Genomic DNA, 17470 nt, shown 5'->3' with positions numbered 1-17470 from the left:
ATCCTTATCTCGTGACCTTATGTGTTTTCCTTTATGGTGTAAAGGGATAGTCCACAAAATATATTTTTGTACAAGTACATACAACAAAAGTCAATGAATTCCAGTGTTGTCCATTTTTGTGTGAACTGTCCCTTCAAGTTTTAAGGGGGTTCAAGTTATTTCATAACAAATGCTGATTAGCTGTTCAGTTGTATGACTTTTCTAATAACATATACACACAGCTTAAGCCTGGTCCTAGTTTTTTAAAAGGTTTTAGTGTAAAAAATTCTGATAGTGTGATCAAGACCAATCAACATCTTTTTCAGAAAGAAATGAGAAGTGACACAGTTGTTATGGACATGATCCAGCATGCTTACATGCCTTTGGGTACAGTTTGGTTTCAGTGCTTTTGAATCTAACACACCACATATGCTTGTAGGTTTGTAGAACTAGAAACCATCAATGTATCCTGTCAAAATGATCTAATCTGTTCATTGAAATTTGTAGGCTATGTAAAGTATACACATATTTTTACGGACACTGAAACGTACAATATCGACATACTCACAGCATCCTTTTAAATCTTTTTGATGTTCGCAGAATATTATTATAAATGAGATTAATTATGTTTGATGGCATGATCACATTTATTTATTACAGTTAACACATTTACCTCGTATAACATTACTGGGTTTGTGTTTCTTAGAAGAAGGGTTTCCGCTTTTAGATCCTGACAATTTGCATTTCACCTTTAACTGTCTATCTAAACGTAGAAAAATATATGTGTTCATCGTATGTGCAAATAATTAAGTTCCATTACAAAAAAAAAACAAATTTTTAAAGAAATGTTTTGGTCAAGAATGACTAAGGTCAGAGGCATTTCATATTAAATTTGGTGTAGCCTATACACCACAATAAAATATGTTATTATCTTCTCTTACAATGCAGCATAGCTAATTTATGTGCTAAAATGACCATCTATGTACGGTATGTAAGCAAACCTGTTACATTAGTGATGGTTGGGTTGCCGGGCTGTTGTTTTGTTAAGCGTGCTGTGGTATACAGTGTCTTCTGTCCCCTTATGTTGGGGAGAGATAAGACAGACATACTGTCTTTTCTCCCTTGCCCAAACAAAAGTCACACAGAGCAGTGATAATAACACACTCTGCTCTTTCCCCAACACATCTGCCTGTGCTCTTTACACTAAATTAAACAACAAAAAAAAACCTGAAATACAGCATGCTACAAAATGTTGAGCTTTATCTTGTCATCAGATGATATTTATGAATTTCTAAAAATGACATTTGTTTTGCATAGAAGAATTCAGATTTCCAATTCAGTTTGTTCAGTCCATCCCTAGAATAGGGAAGTTGTTATAAACACAATGTTTATTTGTCTTTAATATAAAGATTGCAGTTTTCTATTCTGTATGATTATGATGTGTAAACCTAGCAAAAGCAAAAAGCAACGTCCCTAATTCAAAGCATTGAACCATGTTTAAATCATTAGTTTGTTTATTTGTGATAGTTTGTTTTATTTTATTTTATGAGTGTCTTATCTGTGTGTAGTTCTTCCCAAATTCTGTAATTATTTCCACGAAACTCATATATTTTCAATATATTATATGCACTGACAGTCTATAGAGACCACATCTGTCAAGCTCCAAAAAGGACCACCTTAAAAGTTGTCCATACTGTTTGTAGTTTTATTCCAAGCATTCTGAAGCCACACAAGTACAACTATTTCTTTGCAAATTGAACTGAACCAATTCAGTGATCAGATGATTTTAGAAAACTTTGAATATAGAGATGCTTTTTGGAGGTTGACTGATGTGGTCATATGAACTGATCTTGTATGGGAAACAGCTATGGTTTAGAACATCATGAGAATTAGTAATCTTCATAGATTTCATTTTTAGTGAATGATTCCTTCCCAAGGAATTGAAAATGCAGTTTTTTTCAAATGTTGTGATTTTTACTGTTGCAGTGTTTGCACACTATGGCGCTGTGGGCGCAAATTTCCCCACAGTTACAGTACCTGCCAACTGAGACGCTGAGTGAAATCTACACAGAAACACTCCCTCTGGATGTCAGACATTATCTGGCCAGCTGGATAGAGGAACAGATATGGTATGACATCACTGTTACAAATTAAAAGCATGCTTTTATTTTTATGTTGTATTAAGCTTGACGCAGTATTTTATTTTTTTCCATTAATGTTATGTTGAACTGACACTAGTAGCTTGAAATCAACATAGATTCTATTGTAGAAATATTTTATTCATAAAGAAAGTGTTTGATAATAAGAGAAGTGAGTAGTATTTGGCTGGTCATGTGATCCCAATATGGCAGCCTCCATGAGGTGACCCACTTCATGTTACATAAAAAGCTTTTATTGTCTTCTGATATAACTGTATTTATCTCATCTGTGTGTACATATTTACATGTATACACATTTAAACATATTTCAAAAGTTCATTTCCTCAGGGATAAAGCTTTTCATGAAGTTCAAATGAGTGCACCTTTAAAATGTACTGGTGACTAAGTGAAATAAGTGAAATTGAAACCGTATGAGTGACTATAGTGCTTTTTTTACAAACTGATGCATACAATTTAGTGTAGTTTAATTTCTTAGGAATTTCCAAAGAGATAATGCTAAGGCTGAAAATCATGTTTTGTCATAGTGACTCACAAAAGGAAAGAAGGTTGGAGAACAGCACAGGACAAGCTAGACTAGAAAGGCTTTGCTCCTTGTCAGTTATATGGCCCTATGAAATCTGTTTTATTTTTCCCCAAATTCCATTTTTTTTTTTTTTTTAAATTCCGTTTTTTCCATTTTTTTTTTTTGGACTTAATACAATTTTAGTAATCAAAAATCATGTCTAATTAATCGAAATCATGAAACTTATACAATTTAACAACAATTTATTACAAGTTTAAAAAAAAAAAGTACGTTTAGAGCCCCATGAAATAAGTTTTTTATATTTATTTTCTCAAATTGGTTTTATTTTTTGTTACCAAATTCTGTGTTTTCTGTTTTAAGTTCCAAATTCCATTTTAATGGTTTAATTAAATTTCAATAATCAAAAAGTATGTCTAATTAATTGAATTCATAAAAAACTATTTATAATTTGTTTTCTTCAGAAAGTCTGATTTGTGTATTTTAATTTTATGTTAATCAAATGCAGGCATAAAACATTAATTTAAAGTCCCTGTAAAGGCAAAAATTCTAAACACATTGGGTCTCATTCATGAAACACGAGCAGAACGAATTTTTGTGTAAATCGTGTGTAAAGTGGTTCTGGCGTAAATTTTCGGATTCATTAAAATGTTCCTATTTTCCAAATGTTAGTTGGTACACAAGAAATCTACACCTGCTCCCAGCCACGCGTAAATAGTGCGCTTAACACCCGAACGTTTTGCTCATTAATAAGGCTGCATTTTAATTCACCTTAATCGGGTACATATTTGCACAGCATTTTGAAAAAATATTATATATAGTAATTACATACGGTTTTTCTTATTATGAGAGCCAGTAATAGCATCTGCGATGGTGGTCCTTCTCCAGTTTGAATACTATTTTTCCGAAGTGAACTAATTCGTTTTTTTGCTCTCAAGCTTAATGTCGAACCATTTTCTTCTCACTTCTGGGAATGTTCGATTAACAGATGAAACTCCATTAACTGCATCTGTAATATGCTGCCAAGCTTCCTTTTTTTTAGGACCCGATACGCCACTATGTACGCCTGAAAATAAATGTGGCGTTTTGAATGAACTTCTGATAATAAAACTTCAAATTCTGCATCTGAGAATTTTTTTTTTCATTCACATTCATGTCATAATATGATGCCCATATATAGTTGTCAGTCGGATTTAATGGGCGGGATTTATGGTAGGCCTAATTGAGAATGAACGTGCACGCGCATCCCATTTACGACTGATTGGAATTCATTAACACACACACACACACATTTCACTATCACATCTGACGTTTACGAAGTATTTGTGAATCAGGAGAAGAGTTTTCGGGAAGGTCTCTTTACGCGCAAATCACTCGCATATTTACTCGTATATTTACGAATGTTTCATGAATGAGACCCATTATGAATGTTAGAAATGTATTGCTAAAACACATTACAAAGACTGTGGACTGTGAAGTACTGAATTGTGGAGTTAGACCGTTAAACAGTTTTTCAGTTTTCGATGACGCACTGGAGCCACTGAGGTTGGCCCCTCCCCTAACAATAGAGCACATTCCCATCAGTTCGCCTCTCAATCGCGATCTGTCAGAATAATACTCAGTGTTGTGTACTCGAGACTCGGACTCGGTCTCGTCATGGACTCGTGTGCATTTTGACTCGGAATTGACTCGTACTCGAACATATTAGGACTCGGACTTATTCCCGAGTCCACTCGAGTCCCATTCAAAATATGTCATGATTATTACTGTATGTTAATATTTCTTTAAATTGTTGTTTGATTGAAACGTCCGATGATTGCTGACTTTCTTGTGCGCAACTGTGCATGACTTGAGACCAGGGGCATTGCTAGACATAAAGCTCTACTGGGGCACTGGTCCCCCATTGTTTGTCTGAGATAGCAACAGTAACTAAGGAGGGCGGGGCTTTAAATTAAATCTAAGGTCAATTAAATATAAATATAAATCTCATATCCGAAAGAATGAGTCATTGTTAATTATCACACACAATCAAAGACAGTAGTACAGAACACAACAATGTGTTTATTTTCTGTGCTACAGTGCTGCAGGCAGGGGCGAAAGGGGAAAATTTGGATTTATCGGACCTACATATGTGCATTTTAAGGTGTTTGAAGGCCAACAAATTGGATAACAATAGCTTTAGAAGCATGTTAGTGGGCAGCAGTAGCATAAATGATTTGTCAAGCAGATAACAGATTCTTATGAAACCGCACGTCTGGTCCATTCATTCACACAGAGACACGTAGAACATGCAGGATTCATATTTAAAGGGACAGTTCACCCAAAAATGAGAATTCTGTCATTAATTACTCACCCTCATGTCATTCCAAACCCGTAAGACCTTCGTTCATTTTCGGAACACAAATGAAGATATTTTCTGACGCAGAAAGAAAGTAAAGACATCGTTAAAATAGTCTCTGTGACTACAGTGGTTCAATCGTAATGTTATGAAGAGACGAGAATACTTTTTGTGCGCAAAAAAACAACAATTATTCTCAATTTCTTCTCTTCCATGTCAGTCTCTGATGCTGTTTACATTGTAAACATAGTGCAGCGCTTCTGGGTTCTACGACAGAACGAGTGGGTTAGATATGACATCACTTTGTAGGCCAATCGGCAGTTAGCATCACACTGGTTCCCTCCACAAAAACCCAAGTTTTCCATAGGTTTTTTTTGGATTATCACCTGTTTCAAGACACGTAACATTTTAAAAAAAATCACGAGGGGGGTATAACTGATGTATTTTATGTCTTATAGAATAAACCGTGAAAGTATTTTGAGCTTGTTCACCACAGACCTTATTTCAGCCATTTAACCAAAATCCCATTTAAAAAATCCAATTGACTTCAGGACAATGGAACCTGAAGTGCTAAAATGCTTACTCGTTTCCACGTTTTGGCCTGCAAGTGATGTCATACCTGCACTCTATTGCCAGGGTCCTGCGTCAGCACCACACGTACGCATGCATCGTGGTGCTCACGTGAACAGACTGACACGGAAGATAAATTGTTGAATAAAGTTGTTATTTTTTATTATTTATTTTTTTTGCGCACAAAAAGTGTTCTTGTCGCTTCATAACATTAAGGTTGAATTACTGTACATGGACTATTTTAACGATTTCTTTACAACCTTCCTGGGCCTTGAAAGTGGTGATTACGTTGCAGTCAGAAAGCTCTCAGATTTCATCAAAAATATCATCATTTGTGTTTCGTAGATGAACGAAGGTCTTACTGGTTTGGAACGTAATTAATGACAGAATTTTCATTTTTGGGTGAACTAACCCTTTAAATGGTCTTTTTGCAGTTTAATATTCACAGACACTAATCTATATCGCGTTTTGATTCAAGTGTTCTGTCCTGCTTTTTATTTCATTAAAAATCTGAGAAATTCCTTGAAATTCCACATTTTAAAGTAAATTCTGTTTTCATGACTGGATTCCGCGATTACGTCCGCATTTTCTGCACCGCAGAAATCATAGGGCCCTACAGTTACCAAAGATGACTTAAAAATGTCATGTCTGTGTTTGATTTAGGGAGGAATTTGATCTAGACAACATGGAGCAGGAGCCTCGGGCCCGAATACTGTTGGATCACATGGTGCGTTTGCTGCAGGATGTGGCCCAACGAAACCCTAATGTGGTGGAGAAGGTCAAACTACTACAATGCAGCAAGAACTTGGTGTGCACAACAATCCTAACACTCATAATTATTTCTGGCTTGAAGATGCTGCATCATATAAGCCAGTTAAAATAATGATCTTAAAACAGGAGTTTTCAAATTGGGGCCCTGGGGTCCATGGAAAATGTGAGAAAAAATGTTTTTTTTTACCGAACTGCTCTGGAACAATATTTCTTGTGTAATTTTAAATTGAATTGAAAGTTTCTCTTCAGTTTTGTACATTTAACATTTCTCACTGTAATAATGAGTAGAAAAAATACAACATGTACAAAATCAACATTTTCTATATTTAATAATTTGCTTTGGCTTCAATATAGTAACAATATAAAAGGTAATTATTTCATTTTACAAATAACAAAATGTCTTTAACAGCACACTTTTTCTCACACAGTGTAAATGGGTCCTTATACATGGAAATATATTGCTGCCATTATAGTTTAGGAGGAGAGTACTCATATTTGAGGGCCCATGGCATGAAAAAGTGAAAACTCCTGCTTTATATGATCTACATCACCATGTGGGATGTCCAGGACAGTTGTCTTAATTATGTCAATACAAGGAGTTATTGCACTGCAATGCAAAAATTATAGTTTTTTTTTAAAGATCCATTATATGCTATATAACATGAATCATGTTGATTTTCATTTCTTTTACATTGTGAACACTTATGGATCACAATACAGAAATACTTTTTACTATTGGCAGCCTGCCACGTTGACTTGTGACATTGAGCACACTGTTTGTATTTCTGACTATTTACTATGTAACCTCATGAATTATTCCTCAGAGTGTGTACCAGCCACAACCCATGCAACTTGTGAGGATGGTTCGAGATATGCTAAGGAAAGAAAGACACTTGTTAGGACAGGTAGTTAGCCCAAAAAACCTTTAATTCTGAAGTATCAGAACATTTATGTGTAATATGTAATGTAAATGTCCGTTGTGTCATTGCTCTTTTTGTCTGTGTGTTTGTCTAAAGGGTATAGGCTTCCCACCCTTTCAGCCCATGCCTGGGGGTCCTCCAGCTGCCAATGGCACCCCACAACCTGTAAGGGAGGATTCTAAGGCTGATGTGGACATTCTGGTGCTCAAAGTTTTGGAAATTCAGAACTGCCGACAAACGCTTTATCAGCTACAAGAGGATTTGAATTGGGAAAAACAGGAAATAGAGCCCATGCAAGGTAGAAGATCCTAATCTGTTTCGAACAATGTCTAATATGATGGCTTTAGGAAGGTACTCCTGCCAGATTTAATAATGTAAAATGTAATATTTTGTCAGCTTGATCCTTTTGGACAGTAAAATTAGTTATTATAAAATTAGATGAATTGTCCCAATGTACTGATGCTAGTTTGAGAAATGAAGAGCAGTGGTCAGATACATCTGATATGGCAAAAGTGTCTGAAAAAGATATGTATACTCTTGAACAGATCAACTCTTTATTTAGATGAAACAAAAGGAAAAGCAGGTTTAGAAGTCTGTGATTTTTTTTTCCAGATCTTGAAAAGTTTATTGCCTCTGTTGTATGGGCAAGGAAAACAAGTAGCCTTGAAGAGCTCTCACAGAAGAGCTCCACAAAAATTATTAGACATGGAAACCAAACAGGGAAAGAAAGTATAACGAGGGGAAAGGCAAAAGAAAAACGCAATAATAATGATTACTGCTAATTCTTTCTCGAAATGTTAGTGGGATGAGAGATAGGAGAAAGAATAGGTTACTTTCAGAGATTATACATTTGAAAGATATAGGTGTGGTTTTTTGTTACAAGAGACTCACAGTGATCAAAGCAATGAGGCTGAATGGGGCCTATAGTGGGAAGGAGAAAAAGTCCTTAGTCATACTTTTTCCCCCTATTGTTAAAGTGAAACTCTTGAAGTAAAAAATGAAGTTGATCCAGGGAGATTGCTGATTGTGAGGGCAGAAATTAGCAATCTTATTTTTCTTTTTGTGAATATTTATGCTCCAAATATAGGTGCAGAGAGAATACGCTTGTTCACTAAATTAGAAGATTTTTTAAAACAATAACACAAGGAGATCTCATTATATTAGGAGGAGATTTCAATTGTGCACTGCTTAGCCAATGTTTTTAAAAATCTAAACCTATCTGATGTATGGAGAGAACAAAATCTGTTTACACGTCAGTATACATGGTTGAAGATTAGTAATGAGAAGGTTTCTGCTGCACGTTTGGATAGACTCTATATGTCACATAACATGAGGAACAGGGTTCTAAATTTAACAATTTGTCCCACCTCAATGTCTGATCATAAATATGTCACTTTTGAGTGTACTTTCTTAAAAAGAATGCATAAAAGTCATTATTGGTATTTTGATGCTAAATAATTAGAAGATTATTATTTTATTTTTTTAAAGTTATTTTGGGAGTTTGGAAGAGTGAGAAGAATTGTTCCGAAAATTGCATTCAAGGGTGGGAAATAGGGAAGGTACAAATAAGGAATTTTTGTCAACAATATTTATCACATTCTTCGTTTTGTATAAAAATGTCTTTGGAATGTCTTGAAAAAGAAATTATTGATATTGAGCGAAGTATGATTGCAAATGACTGTAAATCTTAAAGATCTGACTCTGACTTAAAGACTGAAAAGACTAACCTGCTGAGCTCAATTTTAAATGAAAGAGTGAAAGGAGCTCTTGTAAGGAGTCGTTTTGTAGCAGCAAGATACGTATATGGATTTTCCTACTTCCTTTTTTTTAACCTAGAGCATAAAAAGGGACACGAGAATTTGATGTACTGTTTAAAAGACTAATGGTCGAGACACTTCTGATCAAACAGAGATGCGTAAAATTGCTGTGGATTTCTATTCAAGTTTATGCGCCTCTGAAAAATCAGATGAACAATGTAGAAACGAGCTTACCTCAAAGCACAAACTTTTTTTAGAGACTGAACTTACCTATGAAGAAGTCACGGCTGCTGTGATGGGACTCTCTGTAGGCCGTACACCTGGAATAGATGGATTGTCTAGCGAATTCTATAAGGCTTTCTGGCCTGTTCTTGGACATGATTACTTTGAAGTTCATCAAAAAGTGTCACTGAAAGAATTCTTCCTAATAGCATTCAGCGTGTAGTGCTAACACTACTCCCTAAGAAGGGGGATTTAACACTCTTAAAGGAGAACTCCGGCGCAAAATGAACCTTTGGTCTAATTACACATTGTTACCTAGTCAACCGTTATCTGAGATTTGTTTTCATGATTATCGAATGTAAATAGTTTTATCTCTAAAAACAGTTTAGCCTATAAAGCTAGTATAACGCTAGTATATTGGGCATAGATCAATGACAAATAAAAATCGCTTGTTAATACCACTAACAAGGCTGAAAATAGCCCCACACTAACACGGTAGCATAATGAGGGTCCCTACCTTCAAACCGAAGCATTGAGAACTTTGTAAGTGTACAGACAGTTTAATAAGAAGATATTTTAAACATACAGTCAACTTCGCGTATACAGACAGGAGCCATCTTTGAAATACAGTCTTTACCAGTCGATCTACGAACGCCGATCCAAGTGCGCTGGTGAGAATGTGAACGAGCTATAAGTTGTGATAAGGTGAGCGCGAACAGCAGGCTTGGATCGGCGTTCGTAGATCGACTGGTAAAGGCTGTATTTCAAAGATGGCTCCTGTCTGTATACGCGAAGTTGACTGTATGTTAAAAATATCTTCTTATTAAACTATCTGTACACTTACAAAGTTCTCAATGCTTCGGTTTGAAGGTAGGGACCCTCATTATGCTACCGTGTTAGTGTGGGTCTATTTTCAGCCTTGTTAGTGGTATTAACAAGTGATTTTTATTTGTCATTACACTATGCCCAATATACTAGCGTTATACTAGCTTTATAGGCTAAACTGTTTTTAGAGATAAAACTATTTACATTCGATAATCATGAAAACAAATCTCAGATAACGGTTGACTAGGTAACAATGTGTAATTAGACCAAAGGTTCATTTTGCGCCGGAGTTCTCCTTTAAAGAACTGGAGGCCTGTGACAGTTTTGTTTTCGGATTACAAAATCAATTCTAAATGTTTGGCCACCATATTAAATAATGTACTGCATGAAATCATACATAAAGATCAATCTTACTGTATAAAAGATAGATCTATTGTAGATAACCTACATTTAGTGAGAGATGTGTATGACTATGCTTTTTATAACAAGATTGAAATGGGATTTTTATCATTATTAGACCAAGAGAAGGCTTTCATTTTGGTGATACGGTTATTGTACACTGAAGCCACATATACAGTATGATAAAAATGGCTGGTTGTCTAAGTATCCCTGTGAAAATTGAGAGGGGAATTAGACAAGGCTGTTCCCTTTCGGGCCAACTTTATATTATAATTATTGAACCCTTGTTATGTAAACTAAGGAAAGACCTGGAAGGTCTACAAATTAATTTTCTAAACTCCCATCAATCTGTCAAATTATCTGCATATGCGGATGATATTAAAATTTTAATCAGATGAGATGAAGATGTTGAAGTGGTAAAGCATGCTCCGGAGTGCTATGGAAAGGCATCATCCGCCAAAGTTTACTGGTGTAAAAGCGATGCTGTGTGGTGTGGCCAAGTTGCTAAAAGTCCTTCACTTCCTGCTGGTTTACAATGGGGTAGGGCATGTTTTAAATATCTGGGAGTTTTTTGGGGGACAATTGAGTACAGAAAGCAAAATTGGGAGGGCCTGTTGGAGAAAGTACGTGCGCGGTTGTCTCATTGGAAATGGTTGCTGCCCCAGCTGTCCTACAGGGAAAGGGTGCTGAGATGTAACAACCTCGTAGCCTCTTCCCTTTGGCACAGAATGATGATCCTTGAACCTCCAGAAGACCTTGTGAGACAAATTCAGAGATTTCTGGTGGATTTTTTTCTGGTCAGGATAGTATTGGTTAAAAGCTCCAGTGCTGTATCTGCCCAGACAGGAAGGAGGACAAGGCCTAGTGCAGTGTTTCCCAACCCTGTTCCTGGGCTGCGTTCCAGTCCAAAATTGTCATGCTCTTCACTTGCTAACTTCCCTCCGTCTTGTTCACTCGGATGTACGTCATTGCTTACTAAGCACGAGTGCCCACTACTGGCGGAAACTGCAATTGGCTGAATTGGAACGTCCTAAGCCCTTGATCACTTGGAGTTAATTTATTTTTTACATTTTTTTCCTTTAAGAATTTGTTTAATGCAGCATCCAAATGTATATAGGTGTGTTTGGGTTGTTTTAAATTAAATATATATATTTAATTAATATATCAGAGTTGTTTGTGGTGGTGGTGATTAGACGAGATCTGCGGTGACGTCACAATTGTGTTGCATTGTGGTATATGGAGCTGCCTGAAGTGTACATATGAAGTAGACTCGCTCCCTCGGACAAAATCGAGGTAACAAGTGTCTGTCCATATAAACTTCCCTCATCCACTTCACGAAGTGGAACGCACTTCAAAATGGCCGCAGGGATTCCCCCGAGGGGAAGTGCTTAGGGAAGTTCGCAAGTGCGCGTCTAAAAGTGGACTGGAACGCAGCCCTGGAGGCACACCAACACTACACATTTTCCAACTCTTCCTAATCGATCACACCTGAATCAACTCATCAGCTCGTTAGTAGAGACTCCAAGACCAGAAATATATGGGTCAGAAAAGGGAGACATCCAAAATGTGCACTGTTGGTGTGCCTCAAGGAGCAGGGTTGGGAAACACTGGCCTAGTGGACATCAGATCCAGAGTAAAGACCTTCAGACTTCAAGTAGCTCAGAGACTCCTCTATGGGAAGGACGTGAGCTGGGCTGGGATAGCGTGTACCCTATTGAGGAAAGCAGGCAACATGGGACTAGATCGCCACCTGTTCCTGATGGACATAAATAAAATGGATCTTGCAGAATTAACATCATTTTATAGATCGCTCTTAAAAGCATTGACACTTTTCAAGATTTCTCGGGAGCCCAAGGTTTGTGGCAGAGAGAAGAACCATTGGTTTTTACCTCTTCTCTAAATCAGGACATTTTTAAAGACATATCACTCAGGAAACGTCTGTGGGCTGCAAAAATCTAAAAAATTGGACACTTAATACCTGAATGTTAATGCATATCAGCTGAGATTTTTGCTGGAAAATTGGGCATAAGATCAATTCGAGTGGCAAAGAAAATTTTGACTCGGATAGCTGAGTTTTTGCCACAGTTATAGACTTTCCTTAGAAACTCATAATGGAGAGATGAACATATGTGACTTGCCAGAATTAATAATTGCAGCTGAGACTGAAAGCTGGGAAACTGAGGGTGGACTATTATCTTTTAAGACCCCTCAGTTGGGAGTTTTCAGCAAGATCTTCAGTGGAGGTTAGTGCATGGTATAATAGCTACTAACAGACACAGAGCACGTCTTGATCCACAGGTGAGGGAGGATGCCCTTTCTGTGGTATGCCAGAAACTGTTTTTCATTTATTTTTTAAGATTGCACTAGATTACAAAACTGTTGTTTCCAGCGATAGATGGGTGGTGTCAGACCCTGGGAGAAGTCTTTTCACCTGTGCATTTCATATATGGACCTAAGTATAAAAAGAGTAAAAAGGAGTCCCATGTTTTAATGAACTTTAGTTAAAATGGCTATTTGGGTGTCACAAAAGAAAAATTGAGTGGCAATGAGTCTTGTGACGTCGAATCAGTCCTTGTTTACAAAAATTGTAAATTGGTTAATGACCTTGAAACTTTTAAATATAAATGATCTCTCTCTCTCTCTCTCTCTCTCTCTCTCTCTCTCTCTCTCTCTCTCTCTCTCTCTCTCTCTCTCTCTCTCTCTCTCTCTCTCTCTCTCTCTCTCTCTCTCTCTCTCTCTCTCTCTCTCTCTCTCTCTCTCTCTCTCTCTCTCTCTCTCTCTCTCTCTCTCTCTCTGTTACTCTAAATTGACTTTTTGGAATTAGCAGTGGAGCCGAATCTCGTTGTGGCCGCATTACCACCTCGGGTGTGTCTTCTAATAATTCAACAGCCCGTCGTCAATAATTCCTTACTTATTATGAAGATATCCATTTCATGAAAGATATACATTTTATATATGATTAGATAAAGATATATATTTCATGAAATAGTCCGAACATTGGAAAACAATCAATCAATCCATCAAGGTCAAGCTTGCCTTGTTCAAAGCACTCAGGATATCAAAGGTGTTTTCAAACCCAGACAGTTAGTAAAGCTTTTTCTAAAAAGGAAAAGAGGAGGAAGTGCTACATGGTGGTGATCTAGTGTCACAGAGTTTCTTATTGATGACAGTGGAAAAGGACTCTGGGGGAGAATGTAAACTGTGTGCAAAGTTTCCAACTTAAGGTCAGTTTATTCTGAATCTTGTGGAGCATGTTTTCTCTGACAATCTAAGGCAAGCACAACTTTTAATCAGCGACTATAAAGTCCTAATCACGCCTATATACTGTATAAACGGCTACATACAGGTCTGATGTGGGGGTGGGGTTGGGGTTGGGGTGGGTGTGGTGGAGGACATTGAGGGAAGTTTGAGGCCCTTTGCAAACTACCGTGCACATGACATGTATGTGCATGAATCATGGTCACACCCACATAGATATTGTAGCTATAAGTTCTACTGCATAATGTAACTGTGCAATACATTTTTAACAAGCAGAATAATACAGCATCATCATCATACTAGCATATTAGCATATTAGCATTTCCACAACCACTAGCTTTGGAAAACTGCTCAGCCACAAAATCTCTGGAAGTGCTGACATTTTTTCCCAGCGATCCTCACAGTGACTTCTGAAATTGAAATTGAAATTGAAATTGAAAGTGAAAATTTAAATTATTTTGTTTTTTACCTTGACTATGCATAGTGGAATTGAGACAGGAATTTCATTTTAGAATCATGTTGTGTCAAAATCAACCATTAAAAAATTATTTGTATAAAAAACTGTATTATTGCAGGCCAAGCACAAGGCCCTGTGCGAATGCACACTTGGCAAATGTGACGGTTTTGTCTGCATGGCTGTTGTGAAATGGTTAACAGAAAGTTAAGCAGCAACAGAAGAGGGAGAAATGCAATAAGACAGATGTGTAAATAGTAATTTCCGTCATGAAGGCCCCAACAAGTCTCAACATGATTAGCAGTGTGTAATAATGATTACAATTATTATCCAGTGTTTGTGATATCCAAGGTTGTGATATGCCAAAACTGAAAGTATGTAGTGTGACAATGCTTTTATATACAATATTTATATAAACTGTTATTTTTTTCTGCTTTTCCTCATTATGAGCCTATAGGTAACAAAAACATAATATTCGTCATTAACTACTAGTTGAACAGGAACAGCACTATGCTAATTTTCAGTTTCTGTCAGAGGTTGTTTATATTAGCATGTGGGCGATGGATGAAGGAAAGACAGTTTTGCTATACTTAAAACATGCTGGTGATCCATATTTTGTGTGTAATAGTAATAACTTGAGATGTTATTAGTGTTAAAGTTGTTTTTTTTCATGTTACAGAAATTTGCTTGTAACATGTATAGTAAAATGTTGTGCTTATATTAATTGTTAATATCTATATGTTAATATTCAGTTTAATGTTTATTTGTGTGCAGCGATGCAGATAATTGAGTACTCAGTTAGTTATTACATTTATATCCTGTTTATTACTTTTAAAACGTATTAATTAATTAAAACGCACTGTAAGCAACTGTTTATCAAATCGAATGCAGAAAACGATCATACTCCCTAAAATATAATCCTTTTCAGAATAATTTTGATTGGCCAATTAAAAGGTGCACTTCCTGCCTGTCAACTATTTTGCGGGCAGTCTGTATATGGGAAACCAGAGGCGTGATAGATGAGCTTGGAGCAGTTGTTATGAGTTTGGAGAGTGTGAAATGCTTGCACAGCCCAGCCAAACATCCTAAAAGGGAAATGGAAGCAAAAAGCGATCGGACCAAAAACTCTGTAACATCTGTAAAGGTTTCATCTCTGGAGTGAGCTGAGAGTTTCAAAGTTGTTGATGCTTCGCTTGACAGATAAAATACCATGGTTATGCCAAATTGGCAGACCTTTATTGGCAGACCTAGAAGCAATGTTCATACCTTATGAGAAAGTCACATGTTAAAATTTTATGATATACAGGAAGTAAGCAAACACCACTTGTTTTAAACTGTACTCCGTAGTAGGTGATAACCAGAGAATACTCATTTACATAAATTTGTGTACATAAAATGAACACCATGAAGAACCGCAACACAAGTGAACTGTTCGTAACCCCTGGACTGGGTTATCATTATCAGGGCTTACATGCACACAGGCAAACATTTTTTCTTGTTTCCCTACAGTTCAAAATGATTTGGATCAACAGCATACGGATCAAGTCATTAGACAGAATCGCATAAAGCAGCTTGAGTACAACTTTTCAGTTAGTGCAAAGGTAAACGCCCAAATGCATGCTTAAACATCATAATAAGTTCATCAGGGTAAAGACAAAAGCAGTTATAATGGAGCTGTTTTTCACGATTTGTATATCTGTGCGAGTTTACAGAAGCGTGTGCAGCTTCTTCAGGAGGCTGTGTACGCCCTGGAGCAGTGCCAGTCCTGTCTTATTCTCAGAATTAAGTCCTGGAGGTGGGAACAGCACCGAGCAACCATTGGCGTGCACTTCGATGACAACCTTGGCTCTCTGCAGACATGGTGAGGACCACTGGACCTTTTTGTTATAGTCGTATTACTGTATGAATGTTATCAGCTAAATCTTTCCATGCAAGAGGTTTGTTTGGGGAAACCTTTCACCACCAAACTGGTTTTCCTTTTCAGTTTTCAGTTTGTTTACTTTGGCCTTTTTTGCCATCTTGAACAGTAGGCTTTATGCCATGCATTTTTCCTTCAAGGTCACAGTATTTCTGTCACTACTTCTGGATGTCTCTTCTTGAACTTTATCCCCCAATTGAACCTCTTTTCATATTATTATACAGTTTTTGAATCATTTAGTCATGCATTTTTTAAATGTGGAGCATGAAGAAAATAGTTCTCTTAGAGATCTAGTTTCACTTCAGGATTCAGATTAGATGTCAAGTGGTGGCCCAACACAGTACCAAAACTGTTTATCATACAAAAGTAAACAGAAATGCCCTTACAACCAAATTGTTAACTTTTTAATTACATTTATTTATCACCATGAGCTGCTTAGGTCCAACAATATGCAAACTTTTTAATATGACATCAACTGATTATCAACTGAAATATATTGTAATATAAAATGCAAAAGAAGTGTGATTGTTTTTTATTTTTTTATAAATGTTGTGATCAGATCTTGTTGCTGTTATTTGAAAACCTCAACAGGTTTGTCTTCATGGTCTTAGTGTTTGGTTTCTCTGTGCCTCTTGAATTTCAGCGGTCTGTGAACAAGATTTCACACAAAACACATTGTTTTCATTGCGGCACTAACTACTGTATGTTTCAGTCATGGCAACTCTCTGAGGCTTTGGTATGGTAATGGATATGACAATGTTTATATATTTGGTCTTGATGGAATAGATCTGCTTTGCTGCTGTTGCTGCAGAGCAAGGACAGGACTTGCTACTGCCAATGCATACATGACATGCTGCTGTGAATAAGACAGGCTGCTGCTGTACAATATAGCATACATGAATTGCCCTTAGCAGATCTATACAGATAGAGCTGGGGAAGGTGTAGGCTTTCTGAAAACTGCTAAGGCAAATGCTAACTGAGCATTTTAAGTTTGAGCACGCAAGCTCTTTGGCTACTCTACTGATACAGGAGGAACCAATCAGCTGTGCCCTATAGAAAATTATATTATTGCAAGTGTTTGAGCCTGCGCCATCTAGAGTTTCATTACAGAACTTTTCATTTCTGTCATAACAACTCTCTGAGTGTTTGGCATGGTAATGGGTATGACAATGTTGATATATTTGGTCTTGGTGGAATAGATCTGTTTTGTTGCTGCTGCTGCAGAGCAAGTATGAGACTTGCTACTGCCAATACATACATGACATGCTTCTGTGAGCAAGTAAGACATGCTGCTGCTGTAAAATATAGCGTACATAAATTACCCCCCAACAGAGGAGATGACAATGAGATTTGAACAATACAAGCCAAGTGTACTGTACG

At 36.8% G+C, this 17470-nt stretch overlaps 1 protein-coding gene across 1 annotated transcript in view; it reads left to right on the top strand.

Annotated features, from left to right (window-relative positions):
- stat6 (signal transducer and activator of transcription 6, interleukin-4 induced) overlaps window positions 1-17470 on the top strand; it is a 39809-nt gene that overhangs the window by 3789 nt on the left and 18550 nt on the right. The window contains exons 2-7 of the mRNA XM_056238705.1: window positions 1966-2108; window positions 6230-6374; window positions 7162-7242; window positions 7354-7555; window positions 15682-15773; window positions 15885-16033. Of these exons, the coding sequence (XP_056094680.1) occupies window positions 1978-2108; window positions 6230-6374; window positions 7162-7242; window positions 7354-7555; window positions 15682-15773; window positions 15885-16033 (800 nt within the window). The 5' untranslated portion in view covers window positions 1966-1977. The remainder of the gene's footprint in view (window positions 1-1965; window positions 2109-6229; window positions 6375-7161; window positions 7243-7353; window positions 7556-15681; window positions 15774-15884; window positions 16034-17470) is intronic.

This window comes from Rhinichthys klamathensis, unplaced genomic scaffold (assembly GCF_029890125.1).
Source record: "Rhinichthys klamathensis goyatoka isolate OS25496 unplaced genomic scaffold, OSU_Roscu_1.1 h1tg000020l_1, whole genome shotgun sequence".
In the NCBI taxonomy this organism is placed as follows: Eukaryota; Metazoa; Chordata; class Actinopteri; order Cypriniformes; family Leuciscidae; genus Rhinichthys; species Rhinichthys klamathensis.
Note: the sequence above shows the minus strand (reverse complement) of the source record. Positions and strands in the feature narration are given on the sequence as shown.